Source organism: Monodelphis domestica, chromosome 1 (assembly GCF_027887165.1).
Source record: "Monodelphis domestica isolate mMonDom1 chromosome 1, mMonDom1.pri, whole genome shotgun sequence".
NCBI classification, from domain to species: domain Eukaryota; kingdom Metazoa; phylum Chordata; class Mammalia; order Didelphimorphia; family Didelphidae; genus Monodelphis; species Monodelphis domestica.
In genome coordinates, this window is record NC_077227.1 from 82,940,282 (window position 1) to 82,965,723 (window position 25,442).

The 25,442-nt window shown below is 37.0% G+C and overlaps 1 protein-coding gene across 5 annotated transcripts in view; it reads right to left on the reverse strand.

Moving 5' to 3' along the window:
* The window catches only part of EXOC6 (exocyst complex component 6), a 214,003-nt gene extending 188,772 nt beyond the window's left edge, over positions 1–25,231 (reverse strand). The window contains exons 1-2 of one of the 5 annotated variants that reach the window (XM_056802435.1): positions 10,615–10,727; positions 7,139–7,260 (exon numbers count right to left, since the gene is read on the reverse strand). Coding sequence is in view for 4 of the 5 variants with exons in the window: in XM_056802427.1 (XP_056658405.1) it covers positions 25,013–25,134 (122 nt within the window). In the remaining variant the exon portion in view is untranslated. Of the gene's footprint in view, positions 1–7,138; positions 7,261–10,614; positions 10,906–25,012 lie in introns of those variants that run through there. The other 4 variants (XM_056802427.1, XM_007478800.3, XM_001375293.5 and 1 more) reach the window with 4 other exon arrangements.
* Between the last annotated feature and the right edge of the window lie 211 nt (positions 25,232–25,442).

Below are 25,442 nucleotides of genomic sequence, written 5' to 3' on the forward strand. Positions count from 1 at the left end.
TCATGGTGAGGTCAGGTTATTTTAAAGTCAGATAGAACAAACAAAATAGATGAACACCAGATTAACAGAAGAAGAAAAAGAATACAACTCCATCTCAGAAAAAGAAACTGAACAAGCCATCGATGAATTCCCCAAGAAAAAAGTACAAAAGCCAGATGGATTCACAAGTGAGTTCTACCAAACATTTAAAGAACAATTCATTCCAATACATATTTGGAAAAATAGCTGAGGAAGAACTCTACCAAAATCTACAAAAAAAAATGACATAAATATGGTGGCACTAGCAAGTGTCTAGGAAAAGGACTTTGTTTATCAAATATGTAGAAAACTGAATCAAATTTATAAGAATACAAAGCATTCCCCAACTAACAAACAATCAAAAGATAAAACATCCAGTTCTCAGGTGAAGAAATTAAAACTCTTTAGTAATATAAAAAATGTTTGAGAATGCTATCAATTAGAGAAATGCAAATTGAAACAACATATTACTTGATGTCTTAGGGAGAGGGGAGGGAAAGAAGGGAGAGAATATGGATTGCAAAATGTCAGAAAACAATTATTGAAAATATATACATGTAATCTGGAAAAAATTAAAATTCAAATGTAAACAAGCAAGCAAAAAATAATCAAAATAATGGAAAAATTAGAAAATGGAAGATATCTGATATCAAAAACAACTGACTTGGAAAATAAATTTTAAAATGATTTTAAAATTATACTCTCTGAAAACATGGGAGGAAAAAAACTTGTCATTCTAACATTATAAATGAAAACAAGATCTATTAGAGCTTTAATATAGTAAAGTGATGATAAAAAAAAAATCCACAGATCACTGAATAACCCCAGCAAAGGAAGGGAGGGGAGAAGAAGGAAAACAATAACAATGTTCCAGAAAGGGAACATTTAAATATTTTCTTAAAATGCAGAGAACAAAAGGCATATAGAGAAGCAGAAATGTTTTAAGTAAAGAATTTTATTATATATATTTTAAAGGCATAAAGTACAAAACAGGCAGTTTCATATATACAAAACTTTTTTGCATTTTGCTTTATATATGGAAATGTTCCTTTTATGATGTTTTAAGATCCAAATTAAAAAAACAAAATTTAAAAATGCAGAGCAGTTGTGGTCTACCTACTGAACACTTCCGTGCCTGGCCTGATTTAGGTGTTTAAGGGAATCCTTGGTCTTCAATTTCTTCACTGTCTGTATTCATTCTCAATTGCTTTCTCTGGCAGAAGAACTACATACATATAGACAGAAAAAAGAGAATAGATGGGACTCCAAAAGACACTAGGCTCTTCACTAGTTCTCACACAAGCCAGCTATTCCTCATGCCTATAGTTATCTCCTCCTCATGTCTGCCTCCTGGCTTCCTTCAAGTTTCAAAAGATAACCACCTTCAGCAAGACGTCTTTCCTGGCTTCCCTTAATTCTAATGCTTTTCCTCTGAGATTACTTCCAATTTATCTTGTATATATCTTCTTTGTACATAATTGTTTGCATGTTGTTTCTCCCACTGGACTGTGACTATCTTGAGGGCTAAGAATGTTTTACCTTTCTTTGAGATCTTCCCTGCTTAGTACAGTGCCTGGCACATATTAAGTACTTAATAAATGTTAGCTAACTTGAATTTTACATCCTTCCTCTTCTCTCATCCTAACTCAAGTTCTTACTACCTTTCCCCTCCTAAAATCCCCTACCTGCCTCTAGCTTCCCCTTTCCAATTCATACTCCTCATAGCTTTTCTGGAGATATTCCCCAATGCACAGGCCTAACCATGTCACTTAGTGGCTCAAGAAGCTTAACCTTACATATTCTATACTCCAAACAAACTGGCCTACTAACTGCTCCCTACAGACAACATTCTATCTCTCAGTTTTTGCACAGAATGTCTGGAATACATTTCCTCCTTACCTATATCTACTAGAATCTCTGGCTTACTGCAAGGTTCAGCTTAAACACCAATCATCTATATACAGGAGGCCTTTCCAGCGGCCAGAACCTCTTCCCACTTCCACCCCCTTTCAATTACTTCATACTGGCTATATATATATATATATTTTGTATCTACATATACACACGCACACACACATATATATATACACCTACATGTTACTATCCCTAATAGACTGTAAGCTTAGAGTAGTTATTATTTGGCATTATTTGTCTTTGTATCCCCAGGGCCTAGTCCAATAGTGGTGCTTCAGTACTTGTTTAATGACTGAAGTAGATTCCTCTAAATAGATAGTAATATATTTTTCTTTCTTTTATATTAATTGAAAAATAACATATGAAATGAAAACTCAATGCTGTTTGTCTTTGTTGCTGTATAAATGAAAAAAGGGAACAAAGTGACTATTAGGTAACTTAAAATTTATAGTTTCTCCTATATACTTGGATAAAACATTCTATTTGTTTGTTTTTTTTAAATTTATAACTAAAATATGAAAAGCAAAATGACATCAGATACAGAGTTGGCCTCTGTATTTCTCTTCTAATATATACTGGCTGTAACCCTGGGCAAGTGATTGAACCTCTCTGCCTGCTGGTCCAACTTTGGTGACTAAAATATACAGAAGTTGCTGATCTTAATTAGTAGAGGAAATCCATCAGTGGGAGCTCCCTATACTAATAAAATCAAAAACTGGTCAAAAGAAAAAATAAGTAATAATTAAAATAATCAGAAATTCAAAAAAGTATAAGGAGTATTACATTAATAATTTCTTTTTGCTATTATGAAAATACAATCATGGTTTTCTAATAAAATAAAGCAATGTTCATAATTTCATAACTGCTTCTTAATGAAAGATATTCTAACTCAATGTAACAAAAAAATATCACCGAAATATCCATGATCAACCTAATGTACTGGACTTAGTTTCCCCTTCCAAACACTTAAGAAGCACAGTAATACATGATTTACTTAGAATCATTAGCAAAGGCATTCCATCTGGGTAGAAAATAATAAATTTATCCTTTTGAAGAGTCAAAACTCGCTCTTACAATTTTAACAATTTTATGAAAATCTTGCTAAAACACATTACAGAAGTTTATCAAGAAATAGATGAGATATATGACACAAAGAAGCAAATGAGAACAGTTCTGAACTGACATCCTGTCCATAAATGCTTAACCTGCAAAACTATCTCACAAACTAGATGTGACTGAGATTCAAACATTCAGTAAGTCTAATAATATTAAACAAACACAAATAAAAACCTACTGACTTAAAAAAAACAACAAATGAATAAACAGGTAAATTGTCATGAAATCTGTCCTGCTGAAGTACACTGTAAATTCCACAAGCATTTTGGGTTTTTTTTTTAACTTCTTTTACCTCTTTTAATTTCATTTGATGCAAAGACACTAGATAAAGTTTAAATGACAGTGTTGCTTTCAATATCACAAAGCTGCACTGTGAGGCCTTTCTATCTGTATGTCTATCTAGTTTGGATACAAGTGGCATATCAAGAGCTTGCATGTTCTGAAAGAAGAAAAGAGGCTGGTAGAGATCAGTAAATTTTTGTCAAGGTAAAATGCAAAGCTGTACCAGAGATCCTGGAAAGCTATAAAATATAGTTAAACAAACTATTTTTTTGTTCAAATAATTTTAATTCTTGTAATGATTAATCTTTAACATACAATATAACATGCAAATAAAAAGTTTTAAACCCTAGGAAAAAGAAACAAATTAACATAGTAGCACTTTCGACAAAGTCAAGGATCCAATTGGGGAAGGGCGATTTTGACAAAAATTAGCTGGAAAATAAAACAGCACTCTCAGTAAAAAATAGGCTTAGAGCAATATCTCATACCAATGCCACAATAAACTCCAAATGTATACTTGATGTAGGTATAAAAAGTCATGCCACAAACAAATTAGAGGAGTAGAGATAATCTTCCTTTCTAAAATATGGATAGGGCAAGGGTTCTAGGCCAAATATATGTAATAAGAAAGAATAACAGGAAATAAAAAACAAATCTGATTACACAAAATCAATTTTTTTTTTGCATTAATAGAGTTAAATATAGTTAAAATTAGGAGGGAAACTGGCAAATGAGAAAAAAAAAGTCTTTGCAGTATATTTACCTGAGAGTGGCATATCTAAGATATACAGCTAATTATTAGGAATATATATAAGAACAAGAGCCATTCCCCAATAGATGAACAGTCAAGGGAAATCTCCAAAGAATAAATTCAAGCTGACAATATGAGAAAATGCTTCAAATCATTAATGATAACAGAGATGCAAATTAAAATAACTCAAAGGGTCTATCTCATACCTATCAACTTGGCAAAGATGACAGAAAAGGAAAATGACAATTTTAAGCAAACAGGCATGAGTAGTCATGAACCAATCCAAACTTTCTGAAAAGCAATTTGGGGAACTACTCAAAAAAAATGTTTTTTAATCATTAAATTGTGGCTGCTAGTAGTACTACACTACTAGTAATACATACCATTGAGATAAAGGGCAGAAGAAAGAGATTCACATGCCCCAAAAAATTTATATAACAACACTTCTTGCTGGAGCAAAAAACCAACAACAAAGTGTGTATCACACAAACTGGTTAATAGTTGAACAAATTATGGTATGTATATGTTATACAATATTGCTGTGTGGGAAGAAATGACAAAATGAATAAGTTCCAAGAAATTTAGGAAGATTCATATGAACTGATACAGAGTGAAGCAAGTAGAAACAAGAGCACAGAAATACTCGAAAGAAATGCCTAACCAAATAGTGACAAAGGAAGAAAAAAAATCAAAAAAAACATTAAAAATAATCAAAAAAGGTCAGAAAACACACACAGAGCAAGGGGCATTGGAACTGTCTCGTGTTAAATTTAACATATCCCTCTTTTAAAAAAAGGCATACTAATAAAATAGAAAATAAAAATAAATATATAAATGAAATATAATAAAGAAAAATAACAGCTTTAGGGTTTCATATACCATCTTTTTCTGTCCTTTGTTTATGGGAATATCCATGTTTGTTTATGCTGATCAAGTTCATAAGAAAAAGGAAAATAAAATTATATATTATATATCCCCCTATTTTCAAAAACAATATATAGCTCACAACATGGGACTCTGGCCATATCCCCAACCCAGGGTGGCAGGAAACAATTAATAAGGCATACAGGAAATTCACAACCTTCATAATCAAGAACTGATGGTGCTTGGCTTCCCTGCCCTTTCCAATGGAGGTATCATTCAAGGCTGAAAACAGTAAACCAAATGCTAGTAGAATTTGAATTTCCTATGTTAATCTGACTCCACCCAAATCCTTTCCTTTCAAATTAGTATAGTGTTGGCCTATAGTGCTGGCCCTTTCCAGAGACATTATTCATTCTGTCAATTTCCCCAAATAGTCCCAGAAAATCCTGGACCCCAGAGAAAATAGAACAAAGGTCATTTCTAATTAATCAACATATAAAGCACTTACTATGTGCAAGGTACTATGCTAAATCCTATGGATTCCAAGAAAAGGCAAAAACAGCCCCTTCCCTCAAGGAATTTACATTCTAATCAGTGAGACATATATATACATAGATATCTACAAAAGACTTCAAAAATAGATAAAAGGCAACCTCAGAAGGGAAGGCACCAGCCAGCAATGAGGGAAATCAGGAAAAGGCTTCTTGCAGGAAGACCAATTAGAAGGCTATTGAAACAGTGATGGTGGCTATGTGAGTGGAGAAGAAAGAGGGAAAAAAAGAAGGCAATGGAGTGGATATGTGGTGTGAAAGAGTAAGGAGAAAAGGATGATACCAAAGTTAAAAACCTGAGTGACTAGGAGGATAGTGGCCCCCTTGACAGAAGAATAAGTGTGGGGATAAAGACAGTTCTGTTCTGTGCAGACTGAGTTTGAGATGCCTAGATAGCATCCAGCTCATGTCCAATAACAAGTTTATGATACAGGAATGGAAATCAGGAGAGACTAGGGCTAAATAAATAGATAGATGAAATGGTCATCCACACAGAGGTGAAAATTAAGACTCATGGAAGGTTAATAAGATCACCAAGTGAAAGACCAAAAGAGAAATGAGGGACCAGGAAAGAGTATTGGGGGTCACCTGCAACTAATCAATGTGACATGAATGATGATTCAGACCAGAAAACCAAGGAGTGATTAGACAAATGAGAAGAGAATCAAGAGAACAGTAACAGAAAAACCCAGGAAGGAGAAAATGATGAACAGTTTTAAAAGTTACAGAGAAGTCAAGAAAGATAAGGTCTAAAAAAGGCCATAGAATTTAGTAATAAAGAGAAAATTATTAATAATTGATAAATGATCAAGTGATATGAAGGAGCAGTTTTCTAAGAAGAAATCAAAAGTGTATGAAAAATGCTCTAAATCACTACTGATTATAGAAATTAAAATAACTCTGAAGTACCACCTCATACCTATTAGATTGGCTAACATGACAGAAAAGTAAAATGTCAAATGGGGAAGATGTGTTTTGGGTACACTAATGCACTGCTGGTAGAGCTCCAAACCATTCTAAACATTTTGGAGAATACTTTAGAACTAAACTAGACCAAAAGGGCTATAAAACTATGCATACCTGGAACACCACTTATACCCCAAGAAGATGAAAGAAAAAGGAAAAGGATCTAGATGTACAAAAATACTTGTAGAAGCCGTTTTCATGATGGCAAAGAATTGAAAAACTGAGGTGGTACTCAACAATTGGGAAATGGCTATACAAGTAACGGTATATGAATGTGATTGAATGCCATCCTGCTTTAAGAAATTATGAAGGGGGAGAAATGGAAGTACCATGGTACATGGTGCTATGAGAGAAAACAGACTGAAATCTTTCTGACTGAGATTAAAGACCTTTTATTATAACTTTAAAAAAATGATGAAGAGGATGGTCGCAGAAAAACCTGGGAAAGCTTAACATTAACTTATTCAAGGTCAAGTGAGCAAAACCAAGAAAATATTTTACACAGTGACATTGTGAAGATAATCAACTGTGTAAGGCTTAGTAACTTATCAATATAATTATCTACCATGACTCCAAAGGACTCATGATATAAAATAATATACATTTCCACATAGGGAACTAATGGTTTCAGAGTGCAGATTGAAGTATATTTTCCCCCTTTCTTTGTTTTTCTTACTTTTTTCTTCGAGCATGGCTAATGTGGAACTGTTTTGCATGGCTTCATATGAATAATGGGTATCATACTGCTTGCCTTCTCAATGGGTAGGTGAAGGTTGGAGAAAGGTAGAGAATCTGGGACTGAAAATAAAAATAATTTTTAAAAAGAGTTAATTAGTAATTTTGGAGAGAGCAGTTTCAGTTGAGTGACAAAGGCAGAAGTCAGGCTACAGAGGTTTTACAAGAGAGTATGGAAAGTTTAATGGAGGTAACCAGTATAGATGATTTTTTCAAGGAGTTTATCTGAGAAGGGGAAGAGAGATACAGAAAGCTAGCTGGCAGAGATATTAGGATTAATGAAGGATTTTGGAGGACAGGAAGAGACCTAGCCAAAGAGTGGAACTGAATATTAAAGAAAAAAAGGAGATGATAATGGAAGCAGTCTGTTGGAAAAGATGGTCCATTATGTATTCACAGGTCCAATGGGCCAGAAAAAAGAAAATTCAGTTCAGGCCCAAAAAATTGGTTCACTTTCAGCTTGCTGGAAAGCAATGCAAATCCTCTCAAAGGAACTCAAAACAAAAATATTTTCCTGGGATACCCTTGGCAGCAAAGACTTTGTAAGGCCAGTTTAGAGCCACAGAGGATGCCACTAGCCAAAGAAGTTCCCTACATGGAGCTCACAATCCAGTGCTATTCCTCACCCAAAAAGATTCAGGCAGAAAGATGCCAGATTAGAAGACCAAACAAACTTTAAATTGTATTCTGTGGTTTTAGTTCATTGCTTTATCCACATTCCCATGACTTGCTTTCTAGGACTGGTTAGAAGTCCAAACTCCAGCAAAAGCCCTCCTAATTCTAGGCCTCAATGATTACCAACTGACCACTCTCTCTTCCACTCTTTCTCTTGCCTCACTAACCTAGCTACTTCAAGTTCTTGTTGCATAATGACTCCCCATAAGGACTTCAGCTAATCAAAATACTACCCAACCACTTCTAAAATCTCTTGAGAACATACCAATTTATACTTAATTGGCTCCATGTGATAATACAAAGTTTCAACAGCAAAGGGAAGTTATAGGATAACTAAGTGATTAAAAGATGACAGAGTTGTATGGAGAAAGGAATAATAGCACAGGAAATGAACAAAGTCCCAAAGAACTAGTATTCTGGAGATAATGAGAATATCTGAAAAATGGATTAAGATTAACTAGAAAATGAATATGAGGTATTAAGAGAGTAACATTATCAAAAATCAAACAGAGAAGAAGGGAGAAAAAAAGCTAGAGTAAAAAATACTGACAGTCTAAATCCATCTACCAACAAGAGTGAGGGATGTACAAATTGTAGCTAACTTAGCTTATGTGTGTATGTATTTGGGGGGAAATGAGTGCTGAGAGAAAAAAATAAGCTAGAATCCATTTTGTGTAAAGAGCCAAAGGGGCTCAAATCACAAAAGATAAATAAGTGATGAAATATCCAGTCCTAACCTCTCCCCTGAAATCTAGTCCTGCCAAATTACTAACTGCCTGCTGGATACTTCCATGTGAATGTCCCAAAGGCATGTTTCCTCTCAAATCCATCCTTCATCCAGACTTCCCCATTTCTGATGAGGGCACACTATCAGTCATTCAAGTTTGCAAACTTGGAATCATCCTTGATTCTTCCCTTTCCCTAACCACCCACATCTAATCAGTTACTAAATCCTTATTCTAACTTGATACATTTTTTTTTTAACATCCTCATCTCCTATCCTAGAATCCAGTCTAAGTACTGGTTCCAAGGCAGAAGAGCAGTAAGGGCTAGGCAATGGGGGTTAAGTGACTTGCCCAGGGTCATGCAAGTGTCTGTGGCTATATTTGAACCCAGGACCTCTAGTCTCTAGGACTGGCTCTCAATCCACTAACCTACCTAGCTGCCCCCTTGATAATGTCTCTTGAATCATCCCATTCTTTTCATTCATATGGCCTTTAGCCTAATCCAAATCCCTTTCCTCAAAGTACTCTAATTGCATCCTGATGGATCCATCTACTTACATCTCTTCTCTCTTAAGCCATCCAAATATCATTTGACCAGAGATCCCATTACTGGTCATATATCCTAAAAGAAGTCAAAGACAGATAGAAAAGTCCTATATGCAAAAAATACTCATAACAAATAACAGAAAAAGAACAGAGGGGAAAGTAGATTCCTATGGAATACTGAATGAACAAAATGTGGTACTTAGTACAATGGAATGTTACTGCCTATAAGAGTATGAACATTCTGAAAAGCAAAAGAAGCCTTTTATGAACAGATCCTGAGGGAAGTATGCAGAACTAGTAAAAAAAGTCATTTTGACAATAATATAATAGAAATAACAAAAACAGGAAACTAAATGCAGTATGATGACAGCAATCAAGCCTGGCCCTAGAGAAGAGTTAAGAAAATATCACTTCCTCCACTTTGGGGGGGATGGGGGTAGGACGGTAGGAGCAGGATAGGGGAGAAAAAGGAGGCATGGAATGAATGAAGCACCAATTACTTACTACCTGCAATGCCTTCTGTTAAGTAACAAGGACAAAAACAGGAAAGGAGCAGAAAATTGCATGTGCTGTCAGTTACAGTAGATATGTTGGTTAATTTTGTTAGATTGCCTCTCTCTCTTTCTCTCCCTCTATTCCCTTCCTCTCTCTCTCTCTCTCTCTCTCTCTCTCTCTCTCTCTCTCTCTCTCTCTCTCTCTCTAACTCGGAATGCCATGCCGGTCAGGAGGAGAAAGGAGTATAGCAAGAAAGAAAAATGATTTTTAAAAAAGATGCCTTTAAAACAAAATTGTTTATTGGTGGCTTTTAAGCAAACTGGTAGGTTTATGGAAAAGACAATGCTGCTTTTATTTTAAATTAAACTAAAATTTCAATTCCGTGGCCCATCAATGCTGCTCCGTTCCGTGACCGTCTGATATACTACTATACTGTCTATACTGCATCGCACTAAAAAAATTTCAGCTCCTCTCCCATCTCGCTCCGCCGTCTACACCGGTTCAGGGCGATAATAGTAATAAATGTTGGTGGAGCAGAACCATCCCGGGACTTCGGTCACGCGGAAGGATCGCACTGAACCTTCCACAGTGAGGCGCAACCAGCAAGGCGGCTGCCTCCAACCAGAGCTGCAGCCAGACTGCCCCTCGGCACCCCCGCCGTGACCCCTCCCGGCAGGAGCGGGCAGGGCTGCGGGGGAGGTGGAATGGAAAAGGCCCAAATGTCAAAGCGGCTGCTGCCGTCAGCCCCTCCCCCCAGAGTCCGGTGACAGCTCAGGCTCCCGCCCGCGGCGACGCGACCAAGGGGCAGGTGCAGCCGCCCTATCCCGCAGAAGCCCAGCGCCCCCGCCAGCCGTCACCTGTCAGGGCCGAGCTTCTCTGCACGCAGCCCCCTCCCTCGGCGGCTTTGAGGACGGCCGCAGCACTGGGCCCGATACCCTAGGGGACCAGAGAAGACTAGGAAGCTGCGTGGATTTACCGAAGGGTGGGTCCCACGCAGGCGGTGTCGGTACTCTCGATCTCCTGCAGGATCCGCTCGTGTTCGGGGACGGCCGCCAGGCCATCGCCGCCCTCCGCCATCTTGGACTGAGGCAGAGCCAACAGCCGCGGCGGCGCTCGCGCCCCGGAGCCGCGAGCTCGGGAGCGGGCGGGGCCGGGGCGGGGGCGGGCGGGGTAGGTGGGGAGCGGAGAAGGGAGCGGCGCGCACGGGGGCGGGAGAAGTAAGAGCGCCTGGTCCTGCCCCACTCCCACACCGCCCCCTCCGGACCTTCCCACGTGGCAAAGAGCCAGTGTGGGCCCGACCGGCGTATGGGATCAGGGGGCGGCCGTCAAGACCCCACTGGCTGACAGCGCTGTGGTGCGAAGACCCATCCTAAGCTAGAATCCCGTTTTATGTAAAAAAGCCAAAGGGGCTTCAAATCATAACAGGTAAAAATGGTGACTCGAAGATGCGAGCAGCAGCTAAGACCAGGCCATCCCGGACTGGCCTTTGGGCTAACTCACTGGGCCGTCTGCCCACCCAGGCCGCTGGAGAATTAGAATGGAAACGCCTGAAGGGCAGGCGCTGTTAATGCCATTCCATTACCAGTTCAATTAAGCACCTACTATGTTAGCGCACAGCACCTGCGGAATAAGCGCTTAGTAAAGTGCTAGTAGATTTAACTTGGTTTTTCACTTGGACTTCTGATAGGGAAAGAAGGCTCCGAAACGCTATTAGGAAAATGGAAGTCAAAACAGTTCTGAAATTTGACTGACACCCTGCAAGTTGACAAAGAGAACAAAAGATAGTATGGAAGGGGCTAGGAAAGACAGATACACTAAACACATTGTTTGTGGAGCTGTGAATTGATCTGGAAAGTTCTAGAAAGTAATTTTAAAAGGTGGGGCAGCCAAGAGACTCAGTGGATAGAGAGCCAGACCTGGATATGAGGAGGGCTGGATTCAAATTTAACTTCAGAAACTTCCTAGCTGTGTGATCCTGGGCAAGTCACTTAACCCCAGTTACCTCGAACTTACCACTCTTCTGCCTTGGAGCCAATACTTAGTATTGATTCTAAGACAGAAGGTTTTTTTAAAAAGTGATTTGAAATTATGGCAATGAAAATGGCTGAAATATGAATTTGACTTACCCAGATATTCCAGAGCTAGGCATATATTCCTAGGAAGTCGATGACAAAAAGAAAGTCCCTGTAAATGCTTATATGTGTGTTCATATATACATATATAATACACTATATTATAGCAGAGGTTTTTTTCTGATAGCAAAGACTTGGAAACAAAGTAGGTGCCATTGTCAAAAACCTGGAAAACTACACATGATGGCTAGGACAATACAAATGGAATTTTTTTTTAATGTGGGGTTTTATAATGACTAAGTTTCACCCCAAAGAAGAGATGAGGAAATATATTTTACAGGATGGGGAACTCATGGATGTGAAACATTGCACATACTGTGAGGATTAGTTATTTTCAGTTTTATTAAATTCCTTCCCCCCCCCCTTTTTTTTTCTTCTTTATTATAAGGTGTGTTTCTCTTGGGAGAGAAAGAGGAATGTATTTGGAAATGGAGATGATATAAAAACAAATGTAACCTCAGTTCCAAAGCACTGGGATTTCAGGCAATGACAAAATATATAAATACTTAAAAAATACTAGTGGTTCTCAAAGGAAGTACCACAGGAAACTACTGTGCCATCCCTAAATGTGCCACAAAATTTTGAGTGTTATTTGCTACAAATTAAAGAAAAGTGTGTTTAATATAAATTTTACATACTCAAATATAACATCATAAATATAGTATGGGCAAAATAAACCAAATTTGTCTATTATATATTATCTCAAAATACATCAGACCTTGAGCTTGTGAAGATATCAAGAAAAAAAAGTTATTCTAGTTGATGGGAAACTGCATGTGTTCAAGACCCAATTTTGCACTGCAAAGAAACCTGTGCCATGAACAACAACAACAACAACAACAACAACAAAATAGAGAACTTGACTAGGTACTTCCAAGGTCCCTCCTATCTCTAACAGATTAATTCTTAGATAAATAAGACATGGCTTTTGGCCTCAAGGAATCTATCATCTAATTGGAAAGACAAGTAAGGAATAAACCTTGTACTGTAATTGAGAACTCCCTCTGCCCATGGGGACAACAAGCCATCTAAGTAGATCTAAGCCTTCAGTGGTGCCTGAAAACTAGAGAAGGTTGCAGCCTTTGTCACTGATGAGGTTGAATCCTGGTTCTGAGTCCTACACACTTATCCACTTGGCCCCAATCACTACTCTTAAGTAACAATTGAAGATTAAATTAGCTTAAGGAAAATAAAAGGAGGTTCATGACTAAGCAGCCTATAATAAATGCCAAATAATTATTATAGAAAATAAGTGTTGTAAGACTTCAAGGAGAAGATGAATCTCTATATGTTGGGGTGGTAACTGAAAAGGTAAAAATTGAATGAAGGAGAAATAATAAGGGTAGAAAGGAAAGAGACTAGCTCAGAAATAAAGTACAAGTTTAACTGAAGAAAAGTCAGCAAACCAGTTTGGCTAGAGCAGAGGCAAGATGGGAGATTTTGAAAAGGTAAATTAGTGCCTGATTGTGGAGTATCTTAAACCACAAGACAATGGGTTTGGATTTTATCCTGCAAGAAGTCATAATCAAAAGTTTTTTAGGATGATAAGTTTCAAGACTCAATTACTAAATTAGTACATTTAGTACATATATTTGGAACAGATATTGCAAATTGACATTTTGTTTTAGAATTAAATTGAAGGAAGTAATTGGATTGCATAGCATTTGGAGACTGTGTTGCACTTAAAATTTTATTTTAAAATTTTATTGGAGTCTTTTGCTTTTATTACATACCTACTTCCAGATACAGTATATCCCTCTTCTACCTTGTGAGCTTTTCCTTGTAACAAAGATTACAAAAAAACTCAGCAAAACCAAAGGACATAATGACCTGTCAATATATATCTTTCCTTTCCCATACTCTTCCATTTCTTCAATGAAAAGAAAAAAGGTGCATTTTCTTATCTCTCCATAAACATACTTGGTCATCATAATTATACATTATCCAATTTCTTTTTATTGTTCTTCCATTTGCACTGTTGTAGTCATATATACATATATTTTCCTAGTTCCATTTATGTTACTTTGCATTAGTTCCTATAAGTTTTCCCAAACTTTTATTAATTATTTATATTAATCCTTTTTAACAGTGTATTAATATGCCATTACATTCAAATATCAGAGTTTGTTTAGCTATTCCCCAAAGATGAGGACCTACTTTCTAGTTCTTTTTTACCCCAAAAAGGAATGCTAAAAATTTTTTGTTATATACAGTACCTGTCTTTGGCTTCTGTAGAAGGACATTTAATTTAATATTTCTAAAAAAACACTTAGCACAGTGTCTGACCCATAGCAGGAAACTATATAAATGCATGTTTTCTCCTCTGCTCCCATCCTTCCCTCCTCTTCCCTTCTTTACTTGTCTAAAAATGGGATCTCTGGGTAAATAGATCCTGGGCATTTTAGTGAGAATGTTTGAACCAATTCAAAATTCTAACAACAGTACATTAGCAGCCTCGGCTTTTTGTAGCTCTTCTAACATTGACTGTTTCCATCTTTTTTTCATTTTTTCCAAATATAAGGTGAAATATAATTAATAATTATAATTTGCACCTTTTTTGTTATTTGTGATTTGGAGCAATCTTTTGATTGTGAAGAATTTGCAACTGCTTTTGAAAATTGCTCATTCATATCCTTTAACCACTTTTCTACTGGGAAGTGGTTCTTAGTCATATATCCTCTATTTTCTATTGATTTTTAACCTCTTCCTCTTTAAAATCAGAATTTTATACATGTGGCTAGTTTTGCTTATATTACTTTGATGTTAATCTGTTCCCACAGGTTCTCTCCCCAAAACACACATGCCCTGTCCCCAGATCTATTTATTTAAATTGTTAACTTCTTTCTTTAGGCTCGATTATTCATCTAGTCCCTCCCACCCCAAATTTGAGCTATCCCTTTCTATACCTGCATAAGCATGGTGTTTGAAATCTTCCCTCCCCACCTTTAACTATTTATTTACGGAATTTAAAAATATTTTCATTAATTTTTATACAGTATTTTAATAATCCCAAATTGCTCCCCTAGAAAAGGACCTTCTTTATAAAATAAATGTTCTGGTGGTGCCATACAGTTATGAATCTTGGAACAATAGTCTCTAATAGCAAAGAGCAAAAGAGAGATGGGTGATTGTTGCAAGCAAGATATACTTCTCATGATAATCTATACTCAAAAAGTGGAATAAGGGAAAATATAAGCCCTGATTCTGCATTTGTCACTTCTCTATCATTTCTAAACTATCCTATAGTCTGACCATCCTCCTAATCTGGATTCTAACAGAACCTGCACTATCACAGGCCCCTGTACCATTTCCCAGCTCTCTCTCAACCATACCACTGCACACACATCTCTAGCCCTCTCCACACCTTGTTTTATAGTTCCCCTTTATTTCTCATCTTCCTCCAGTAAAGTATAAAGTCCTTAAAGGCAGAAACTTTTTTCTTATTTGTACTTATATCCCAGAGTTTATCACAATGACAAGCACTTAGTAAGCACTTGATTAATACTTTTTTTCATTTCTTAAGAAGAGATTTTATAAAGAATATTTATAGATGTAACTGGAAGGATAAGTGGAGTCTGAAATAAAACCAATCTGCTTACATTTTTACATTTTTATAGTGACCAATTTTTATCTACAAGGATGCTGATGAATTACAATGGTACCTAATTTACTATTTGAAGAAGAGACCATAGCATTAAAGAAGATGAAGTAAGAAAGACTGGCCAGACCTGACCATATACATCTAGAATAAATCCATACTCAAGTAATACCATTTCTAAATAATTTGAATCCATTTGTAATATATCTCAAAAAGAAAAGTTCTCCAGAATAACAAATAAGATCACAAATAGTACTTTTCACACAAAAGACCAGTTTCTCTAAATACTTCTATTTTTAAAAATTAATTATCTTAACTCTGGGAAAAATGCAAGGCCTCCTCAATGGAACTCGAAGCAATTTGAAAGAGATACACAACCATCCCCATTCGAAAACAAAATGAGGGAGGGAAGTATTGCTCAGGTTACAACATGCAATTGGAAAAGCAGCCCACTAAGTTAATTCATATGTGTTCATATGTGTGTCTCAGGTAGACATTACACATAGACAGTGGTCATGTCCACAAGTGAAAAAGGTGAGACAATCCTGCAAGATCACATTACTTTGTTGGTAGGACTGTAGATTGGCATAAACTTTTTAGAGAGGAATTCATCAATCTATCTTAAAATACAAAACTGATTCTGTCCTTTGATTCAGTGATTCTATTGCTAAGATTTAATCCTGAAAATAACCTAGAAAGAAAAAATGGAAGATTCGATGCAAAAAAATTCATAGATACTTTTATAATTAAACAATTAGAAATAATCTACATGTCTAACAATTAGAGAATTACTAAATAGATTACATAATATTAATTAAAATGAAATACTAATTTACTTAGCTGTAAAATGAGGGAATTAGGCAACATGATCTCCAAGGTCCTATCCAGTTTTACAGTCAAAACTACAGTTTAAGCCCTCATTACTTCTGTCCTGGACTAGTGTGGTTTTTAATTGGTCTCACTGCCTTTGGTCTTTCCCCTCTCCAATTCATCCTTCATATGGATGCCAAAACAATCTTTCCAAGGACATGTCTGACAATGTCCTTATCCTGCTAAAAAAAAAAAACACACTTCAATAGCTTCATTTTGCTAATGTGACAAAACTAAACTCCTCAGCTTGGCTTTTAAAGCCTCATACAATCTGCCTTCATTTTATCTCAATAGTCTTATTCTACCTTACTCCCTTCCTGCACTTTGCGTTCTAGTCAAACTGGTCTACCAGTTGAACCCCATAATCAACATTCCACCTACCCACTCCTTGCATTGGCAAAAGCTGCTTCCCAAGTCTGAAACCTCCTTCTTCCTCTCAGAACCTTCATCTTCCTTGAAGTTTCAACCTCCTCTGTGAAAGCTCCTCTGGGATTCCCTTGTGCTCAATCCCTCCTCAAGTTACCCCATATGAATATTTATTTGTCTAGAATATGTATGCATGTATGTTAGTACATAAAAGAATATAACACAGATAAATAAGAAGTAGAAATGCAGCTAAAGCCAAATAGTATAAGTGGGTGAAAGCAGATACACATGGAAGAGCTCCAGGCTGAAGATAAAAGAATTTTGTCATTTTTCAAGATATCTAAAAGAAAAATACAAAAAAAGAAAAACCAAAAATAATGCTCAAAAAAGTCCTTTAAAAAATTGGTAAAGATAACATGGTTGGAAATAAGCCAATGCTGGAAAAGTTATTGAAAGACAAGAGCAAGACTTCAGCTTTCTGATCCTTAAATCCTCTCTGAAGGAACTGAGGGGTCCATGTACAAGGAACTCAGCATAAGAAGGCACAAGTGGGTTACAATCTTCACTTTAGAAGGAAGTGCCTCTATTGGTAAGATCCCAAGTTCATTGAAGTATTGGGTTTATTTCATTCCCTTTGCAAATATAAGCTACTTGAGAATGGTACCATTTGTTTTTGTCCTTCTATCTCCAGTGCTTTGTGTATACTGTACCAGATATTTAATAAATATTTGTTAAATTAAATTGAATTAATGGGGAATATAGACTGGCTTAGGGGCCTTAGAGCAGTGAAAAAAAGAGACTACCAAAGCCAGGGACTGTTTTCTACACCTTCTTCCCATTACTGCTGCTACTATTCCATTCTCTTATATGAGCATTTGGGGCTCACTGAATTTTGGTTTTTAGTTTAAGTTTTATTGATGTTTTCTGTTTTACAGCACAGTTCTTTCCTTACATACTATCTCCGGTGAATCCTTATTTGAAACATGACAGGTTTCTCCATTTCCTCTCTTCCAGTAGTCAAAGAGGTGCTTGAGTCAAAACCATGTGACTATCCAGACCAGAGTTCACCACAAGGACTCAGATTATAGCTCAAAACAAGCAACCCTTGGATTTTCTGTGACATGGTCAGCATATTCCCCTGTTCTCTGGCCTCCTACTCTCAAGGAAAGAGAGTCTCTCCTTTTGTTCTCTAAGACAAGTCACTGATTGCCATTCCACTAACACAAGGCTTAAGGATTCCAACCCCCAGTAGGACAGGTAGACTAGTGGAGCCCCAGAACTGATCTCCTCTTCTAGGAGGACAAAGATAATGACACCCTGCCCTGATTTGTCCTTGGTCTTCCACTTTCCCCCTTACACTTTACTTAAAGTAATTTGTTTCCATCATTCAGGCACTTTTTTTCCCCTTAGCAGAAAATACCAAACACACCAAAGGAAGATGGGCCACATTATACAGTCCACTGGCATAACGTTCAAGGACTCAAGGTCACCTCCATGCCATATTCTATAAGCAATAGTTCGGCAAAACTAATCACAGCTTTCTTTGGGATGTGGGGCAGAGCGAGGAGGAGCTTTACTGATTGGGGGCATTTCACAAACATACCTCTTTTAAAAGCCCTTGTAGAAAAGTATGGAGAAAATGGAGGGATTTGAGAGGATTCGGACAAGTACTAGTGGAAATTGAGGCAATGGAGTGAACCACAGTGACTCCATCTTGTGGCTCAATTCTGGAGCTAGCCCAGTTCCCCTTCTATTCAATTATGGGTCTAGTCCAATCTGTATACTGTGAGGAAATTAGGAGAAAACCTTATTGGTGTGGCTGGGAAACTAGATCACCTGTACCTGCTATTTAGAGACCCTTAATCAAGGACCTAAGTTATGTTGAACAGAAATGCAGTCAGATCCCAAAATTGATTCATTTTTTTCACAATTGTACATCTCAAGCAACTCATACGTCTTATCTGAAAACTGGCCCCATATTGATCAATCCAGTTATTATTTCCACATTCCTTTTATTGTTTACAGACACTGGGGAGGAGGGAACACCTCTTTTTCTGAATTCAGGGCATTGTACCTGTTCACTTTCCCCCTCCCAACATGTTCCTAATCGTTCATCCAATTAGACAGCAGAATACCTAGTGTTATATTGTTTCCTCTTAATTAATTGGTCTTATTTGATTGTTTTAACATATAAAAAATCTGTCTCCTGTTTTCAGGGTCCAGCCCTCAGTTGAGGCACTGGCCCCATCCCAATTTGTTGGGCAGTGACCATGCATTGATTAATAAATTGATATGCTTGGAAGAGGGAACTTTTGTGTTCTCAATCATTTCAACTTTCACTCATTACAAGCAAAGTGGGGGAACATGATGCATTTGGAGTCAGATGCCTTGTATTTGAATCCTGCCTCTGTTACTTTCAACTTGGGTATCCTTGAACAAATCATGCAGCTTCTCTGGGCTTCAATTTCCTCACTTAAAAAATGAGGGGGGTTGGGTTTAAGTAGTAATAATAATAGCTAGTATTTATATAGTACTGGGGAAATTAGCAATGTGCTATATATGTAAATTATCCCTATAAACTGTCTCTTCTTATCCCTGGGAAGCAGTTGCTTAAATTATTTCCATTTTATAGATAGGGAAACTGAGGTAGACGTTAAATGATTTGCCCAAGGTCTCGAGTATTAAGAATCTGAAGCAGGATTTGAACTTAGATCTTCTTGACTATATAAACAGCCAGTGCTCTATCCACTGTGCCACCTAGCTGCTTTGATGATGATATTGAAGGTCATTCTTCCAGCTTGAAAACTATGATCTTATTATGACTTTAGTAAAATATATTATAATAAACTTTTAAGATATGAAACATTAGAACATTTTCAAAGTACATCCACTCTCCCTTCTAAATGGTATAGAGATAAGTAATGCTACCTCTAGAATGAGAAGACCTAGATTCAAATCCTTCCTTTGTTTCTTATGACTTGTGTGATCTTAAGAAGGCATTAAACTTCTCTGGCCTTTAGTTCCCACATCTTTCAAATGAGGAGGGTGGGGTTAATGACCTCTAAGGTCCCATCAAACTCCAAATCTATGATCTATGACTCAAAATTAATGATATAATTATTTTCTACTATCTCATTATTGCCACCAAATTTATGGGACCTATTGTGTACACCAGAAGTTTCTAAATTGGTCTTGCAAAACTCCCAAATACAACCTGAATCAAATTAAAATGTAATGGGGGTAGGGGGAAAGAGGAGGAATGAATAGCTAGGTAGCTCAAAGGATAGAGAGCTAAGTCCAGAAATGGGAGGTCCTGAGTTCAAATTTAGCTTCAGATACTTCTAGCTATGTGACCCTGGGCAAATCACTTAACCCCCACTGCCCAGTCCTTATAGTTCTTCTGCCTCAGAACCAATGCACAGTATTGATTCTAAGAAGGAAGGTATGGGTCTATAAAAATTTTATAATTGAGAAATATTTATAATGAAAGCACAATACAACAAATTGCTAATTTGTATTTTTCTAAATCATTATGTCACTGGCCAGGATCCACTTATATTTGTCTTTTTAAAAAACCTTTGCCTTCTGTCTTGGACTTTATACTTTGAACTTGGAGTATCAACGCCAACACAGAAGAGTGGTTTAGGGCTACGAAATTGAGGTTAAGTGACTTGCCCAAGGTCATACATCTAAGAAAATCTGAGGCTACATTTGAACTCAGGTCTTCCTGACTCCAGGCCTGGAACTCTATCCACTGTGTTACCCAACTTCTATTAGATTTTAACACCACTAGTGTATACCTATTTAAATAAAAGCCCATTCTAACGTATTTCTTGAATTATAGTTTGTTTGGTTTTTATCCTATATAGAAAAGAGGGGAAAAAAAAGGAATGGTATAAAACTTAACAAAAGGGACATCTCATACTTTGGAGAAATTAATATGAGCAAAAATATTAGTAGATCTGTTCTGGTTATGTATATATTCTTTTAGGACTTCCCACACTGGAATTTTGTCTATGGAGGGTTTGTTTTTCATAGTAACCATCTATTCCGAAAGGCACGTTAAAAATCATTCCTGATGATACTGAAGCTAAAGAGATAGAATATCCTGTTTGCTGATAGAAGTGCTGAAACTTCAGGGTCATCACTTGGGGGAGGGCCAGAGAGTAAAAATGTAACACAATTCAATTACCAGGACACAGTTCAAAACATTTCTTCTGGTTTGTGATCTTGGACACTTGAGTTTTCCTTCCTATTTCTCTAGATCTCTTCTTGTAGAGACTCATTTACATTCATCCCCTTTATTTGTCTCCCTCTAATTATGGCAGTCCTCTGATTTTTTGTCCTTCGTTCTTCACTTTTCTCCCTAGACTATACTTGAAGTAGAATTATAGTAGTAACAGCAGTAGTTTGTAGTAATAGTTGGATTACCAGATTTGGATACTTAAAGACCTGGGTTTGAATCTCATTTTAGGCACATAAGGCAATATGATCCTGAGCAAGTTGTTCACTTAACCTCTCTGGGCCTCAGTTTTTTCATCTGTAAATTAGGAGGTTGGACTTTATGGCTTCTAAGGTCCTTTCCAACTCTAAATTTATGACCCCAAGAACTTTCACTTATATATGTGAGACATCTGGCTTTTCCAACCCAGAAACTCTTCTCCGTCTAGTCTGCACAATACTTGGCCTCAGTCTTCAACTCATCTCACTGTACTTATTAATGGTGTACCATGTACAATGCCCAATAGCAATTCAACACTTGTGATTTCATTGTTATAGTGATTACCTAGATAAAGAAACTCCCTCAGCCAATGCAGGTTGATACTTTCTCTCCAGTTGAGCTTAGAATATTGCCTAGAACACTGAAAGGTTAACTGTCTTACCGAAAGTCACATAGCCAGCATGTGTCAGAAATGGGACCTGAACCCATGTCTTCAGAGTCTAGCTGTTTCTCTACTGTGCCATGATGCCTCTCATGGAGAATTATAGGGCTAAATTTGGCAGGGGACCTTCCCTCAAGAAGCTAAACTGCTCTAGAATGAAAACTTTGCACAAGCAAGCAAGATTCTTGGTATTTTTAAGAAAACAAGAATTTGCTCTTGTGACTCAACAACAGCCATTATTGTTGCTCTTTCATCCCTGTCTTGCCCCCTTACAAATATTATAGATAAATAGTTAAGCAACATTTGAGGGCAGGAGAAAGATAACTATAGGGCAACGCGTGCCCTGGGCAGTTTCTATGCTCTTTCTTCGCCCCCTTCCTTGTAGTGTTCTAACCAGTTCTATCAGTTGCTCATCCTTGAAGCATCATGCCCTTTTCTACCGTAGCTCTAGCTCTGACCCTGATCTCTCCCTGACCCCTTGTTCCTGCTTTGTCCCAGGCTCTTTCTCTCCCCTGCTGCCTCCCCCTGTCCCCCACCCCAGTCTACCTTCCCTGACCCTGGGCAAATCACTTAACTTGAATTTCCTAACCCTGGACACTCTTCTATCTTAGAACCAATACTTAGTAAGAAAGAAGGTAAAAGGTAAGGGATTAAACACACACACACACACACATACGCACGCACACACTCACATAGGATTCAATGAGAGATTGTGGATTATGTATAGTCAATGTGTTGAAGCTGTCTGAAGGAAAGTTTAATTTTATTTTTTTTATTTATTTATTTAAATTAAGTTTTGTAGGACTTAGAGCTGATGCATACCACAGAGATCATCATCTGGACCAAGGGTTCTTAGCCTGGGGTCCAAGAACACACAAGGGGTCTATGAGTAGATTTCAGAGGCACTGTGAACTTAGATGGTAAAAAATACACCTTTATTTTCATTAATCTCTAAATGAAACAGCGTTTCCTTCAATTACTTAAAAATATTCTTCCTAGAAGGTGCCCATAGGCTTCATCAGCCTGCTAAAGGGGTCCAGGTCAAGATATAAAAAGAGTTAAGCATCTCTGATCTAAAGCAACCATTTTATTTTGTAGACGAGAAAAGTGGGACCCAGAAAAGTGAAGTAAGTTGTCACTCATCCCACAAGTGACTTTTGGTAGCAAGGCTTAGACTTTCTGTTTAAAATCCAGCAATCTTTTTCCTATAATGTGCTTTACAGCATCAACATCTGAGATGATCAGATTAGAAAGGGGAGGGTCAGTTTCTCCTAAGAACTGAAAGCCAAGAAATGCAGAAACCAATCTAGGAGGTTTAACTCACAGCCAATATGAAGGTCACTGGAGAGGAATACTTCTGAGGAAGGAAGGGAATCATGTTAGCCAAGGTCATGAGGATAGAGGGGAAAGAGGGTTTCAGGACCCAGGGGTAAGGAGTCCGACAGTGGTAAGAACAAGAGTAACAGCAGCAAAAATTTGGCTAACTCTTAGTCACCAAGTGATTAGATTTTTTTTGCCCTCTCCTTCAAAAAGGAGGGTACCAAGCAAATGCCCAAGTTCCAAAATGTTCTAACACAGTCACAGGATATTTCTAAAAGGAACAGTTTTGAAACTTAGTTTTATAAGTAACATATGTAATCATTTTAGATTCATTTACAAACCCTTTAGTTGGGGAGGACTCAAACCTATTAGACAAGGAAGGGACTCAAGAACTCTGATCAATGCAATGACCAACCACAAATCCAGAAGGGCAATGAAGCATAATTCTTACCTGTTGAAAAAAAGGTACTAGACAAGATGTATAGAAAGAAATCCATTTGAAATTAAATATGAAACAAAATGAAAATGAAATCCAATGAAATTTTCAGATATGGCCAATGTGTGGATTTGTTTTGGTTGACTACACTGATTTGTTTTAAGGAAGGGGTTGGGGGAAGAGAGAGAAACTGACTAGGAATGGTGATGTCCCCCCAAAAAAAAAAGATGAGAAGAAGGAAGAATGAAGAATATGGAGAATGTTAGCACCACCAATGAGAGAATTAAAAAGAAATATAATGAAGCTTCTCCTGATTTCTCAAGGTTCCAGTACATATCCTCTCCTCAAATCATGTATGTATGTAGTTAATGATTTGTATGGTGTATGTCCCACCCCCAATAGAATAGAAGCTCTTTGCTTTTGCCTTCATACTCCTTCCACCTCACCCTAGTACCCAGCACAGTGCCTTACTGGTAAGCATTTGATGGGTTTTTTTATCTGAATTGAGTAATAGCTTCCCCCCCCCCCCAGTCTGGGTTTCCTTCTCTATAGAAGCAAGAGGTTGGACTACATCAAGATTTCTTAACCTGGGGTCCACAGATATATTCCTCAAAGGATTCTGTAAACTTAGATGTGGGGGAAAGGAAAATTTTGTGTGTGTATATATATTTTGTGTGTGTGTGTATTTATATATATTCTTTACTTTCACTAACCTTTAGTTTCCTTTTTCACTAACCTTTGGTAGACTTTGGAATTCTCTGAATTTTATTTTGTGCATTTAAAAATCTTAAAAATATTCTTAAGTGTCCATGATTTTCACTGGACTGCCAAAAGGAATCTCTCACACACACACACACACACACACACACACACACACACACACACAAATGGTTAAGAACCTGCAGGACTAAATGATCCCTAAGTTTTTTGCCAGATCTTATATTCTCCAGTTCCGTCATTTTATAGTCCTTTTGAGGTTTAAACTGCCTTAGATCTGAAAGAAACATAGATGGTGGTACCTTCCTTAGAAAAATGACAAAAAGATGTTAGGAAACACACCTTGTTCAAGTTTTGAGGAGAGTCTGGTACTTTGAAAAACCATTATAAAAAACAACTCTGTATACTTTCTATTTGGTACTTACAGTGACAGGTTTCTAAGAGGCACATAGAATGGCATTTTCAAAGCTTCCTCTCTCACACTCTATATTCAGCCTAATTCTTGAATTGATGTAAGTTGACACCCACATTATGAGAATAGTTATTTTTAAATCTCTTATGCTGATATCAAAAATACACTTTTAAACATAGTCCCAAGTTATCACTGACAATGAAAATAAACCTTCTGTTTGGTGCTTGTTTACATAAGTAAATTGTTTCTTCACTTTGAAAGATTTTCTACCACACTTTCCTAAAAGTGATGTTTTTCATTGAATTTGATAGAAACAAAAACACTTGAAACTTTAAAGCACAAAACAAACAATATCTACTGTAATTTAGAAGTTGTTTATTTGAAAAGTAAGCTTGCTAGTATTAAATCAGAAGACAAAAATAGAACTCACTAAATTTTACTCATAATAAAAGAATAGTTGTTAGTTGTCTGTAATCACCATGGGAAAGTGAAATTCCTTTCTGAAAATCAAAAGCTTTATAGAGGTATAGAACTACCCATTTGTCTAACACATTTTATCCTGGCACAGTGGAAAGTATTGAAGTAGAAAGACTTCTATCAACTCTCCAGAAAAAATGAGTGGATGTGGATGAATACTTACCTTAAAGTAGTCTCAATGGGCAACTCAAAAGATTCAATCTCAACAAGGGCATTTTCATAGTCTTGATCTTTGTCTTCTTCCAACAGTAGCCCATACATATCTGATTTTCCAACTTCAGGCATCAAATCTGTACGAGTAAAGCTTGGCAGAGGACTGCTATTCTAGTGATAGCTAGTGGAAGGATTCTGTGGTCAGTAAAAACGTGGTAGCAGCAAAAACCAAGCAGAACTTGACTTTAGTATGTCTACCAAAGACTTTGTTTCTAAGAATGTTTCACAGCTGTTGCCGTCCTGTCTCTCCTTATAACATTTTACTTATTATTAACCTTGACATAGTTCACTAAGTTCCTTTCTAAAGTCTGTTACATTTAATTATGTATTTTCAAGGGGAAAGTGTATTTTTTCAAACATCATGAATAACAACTTTGGTA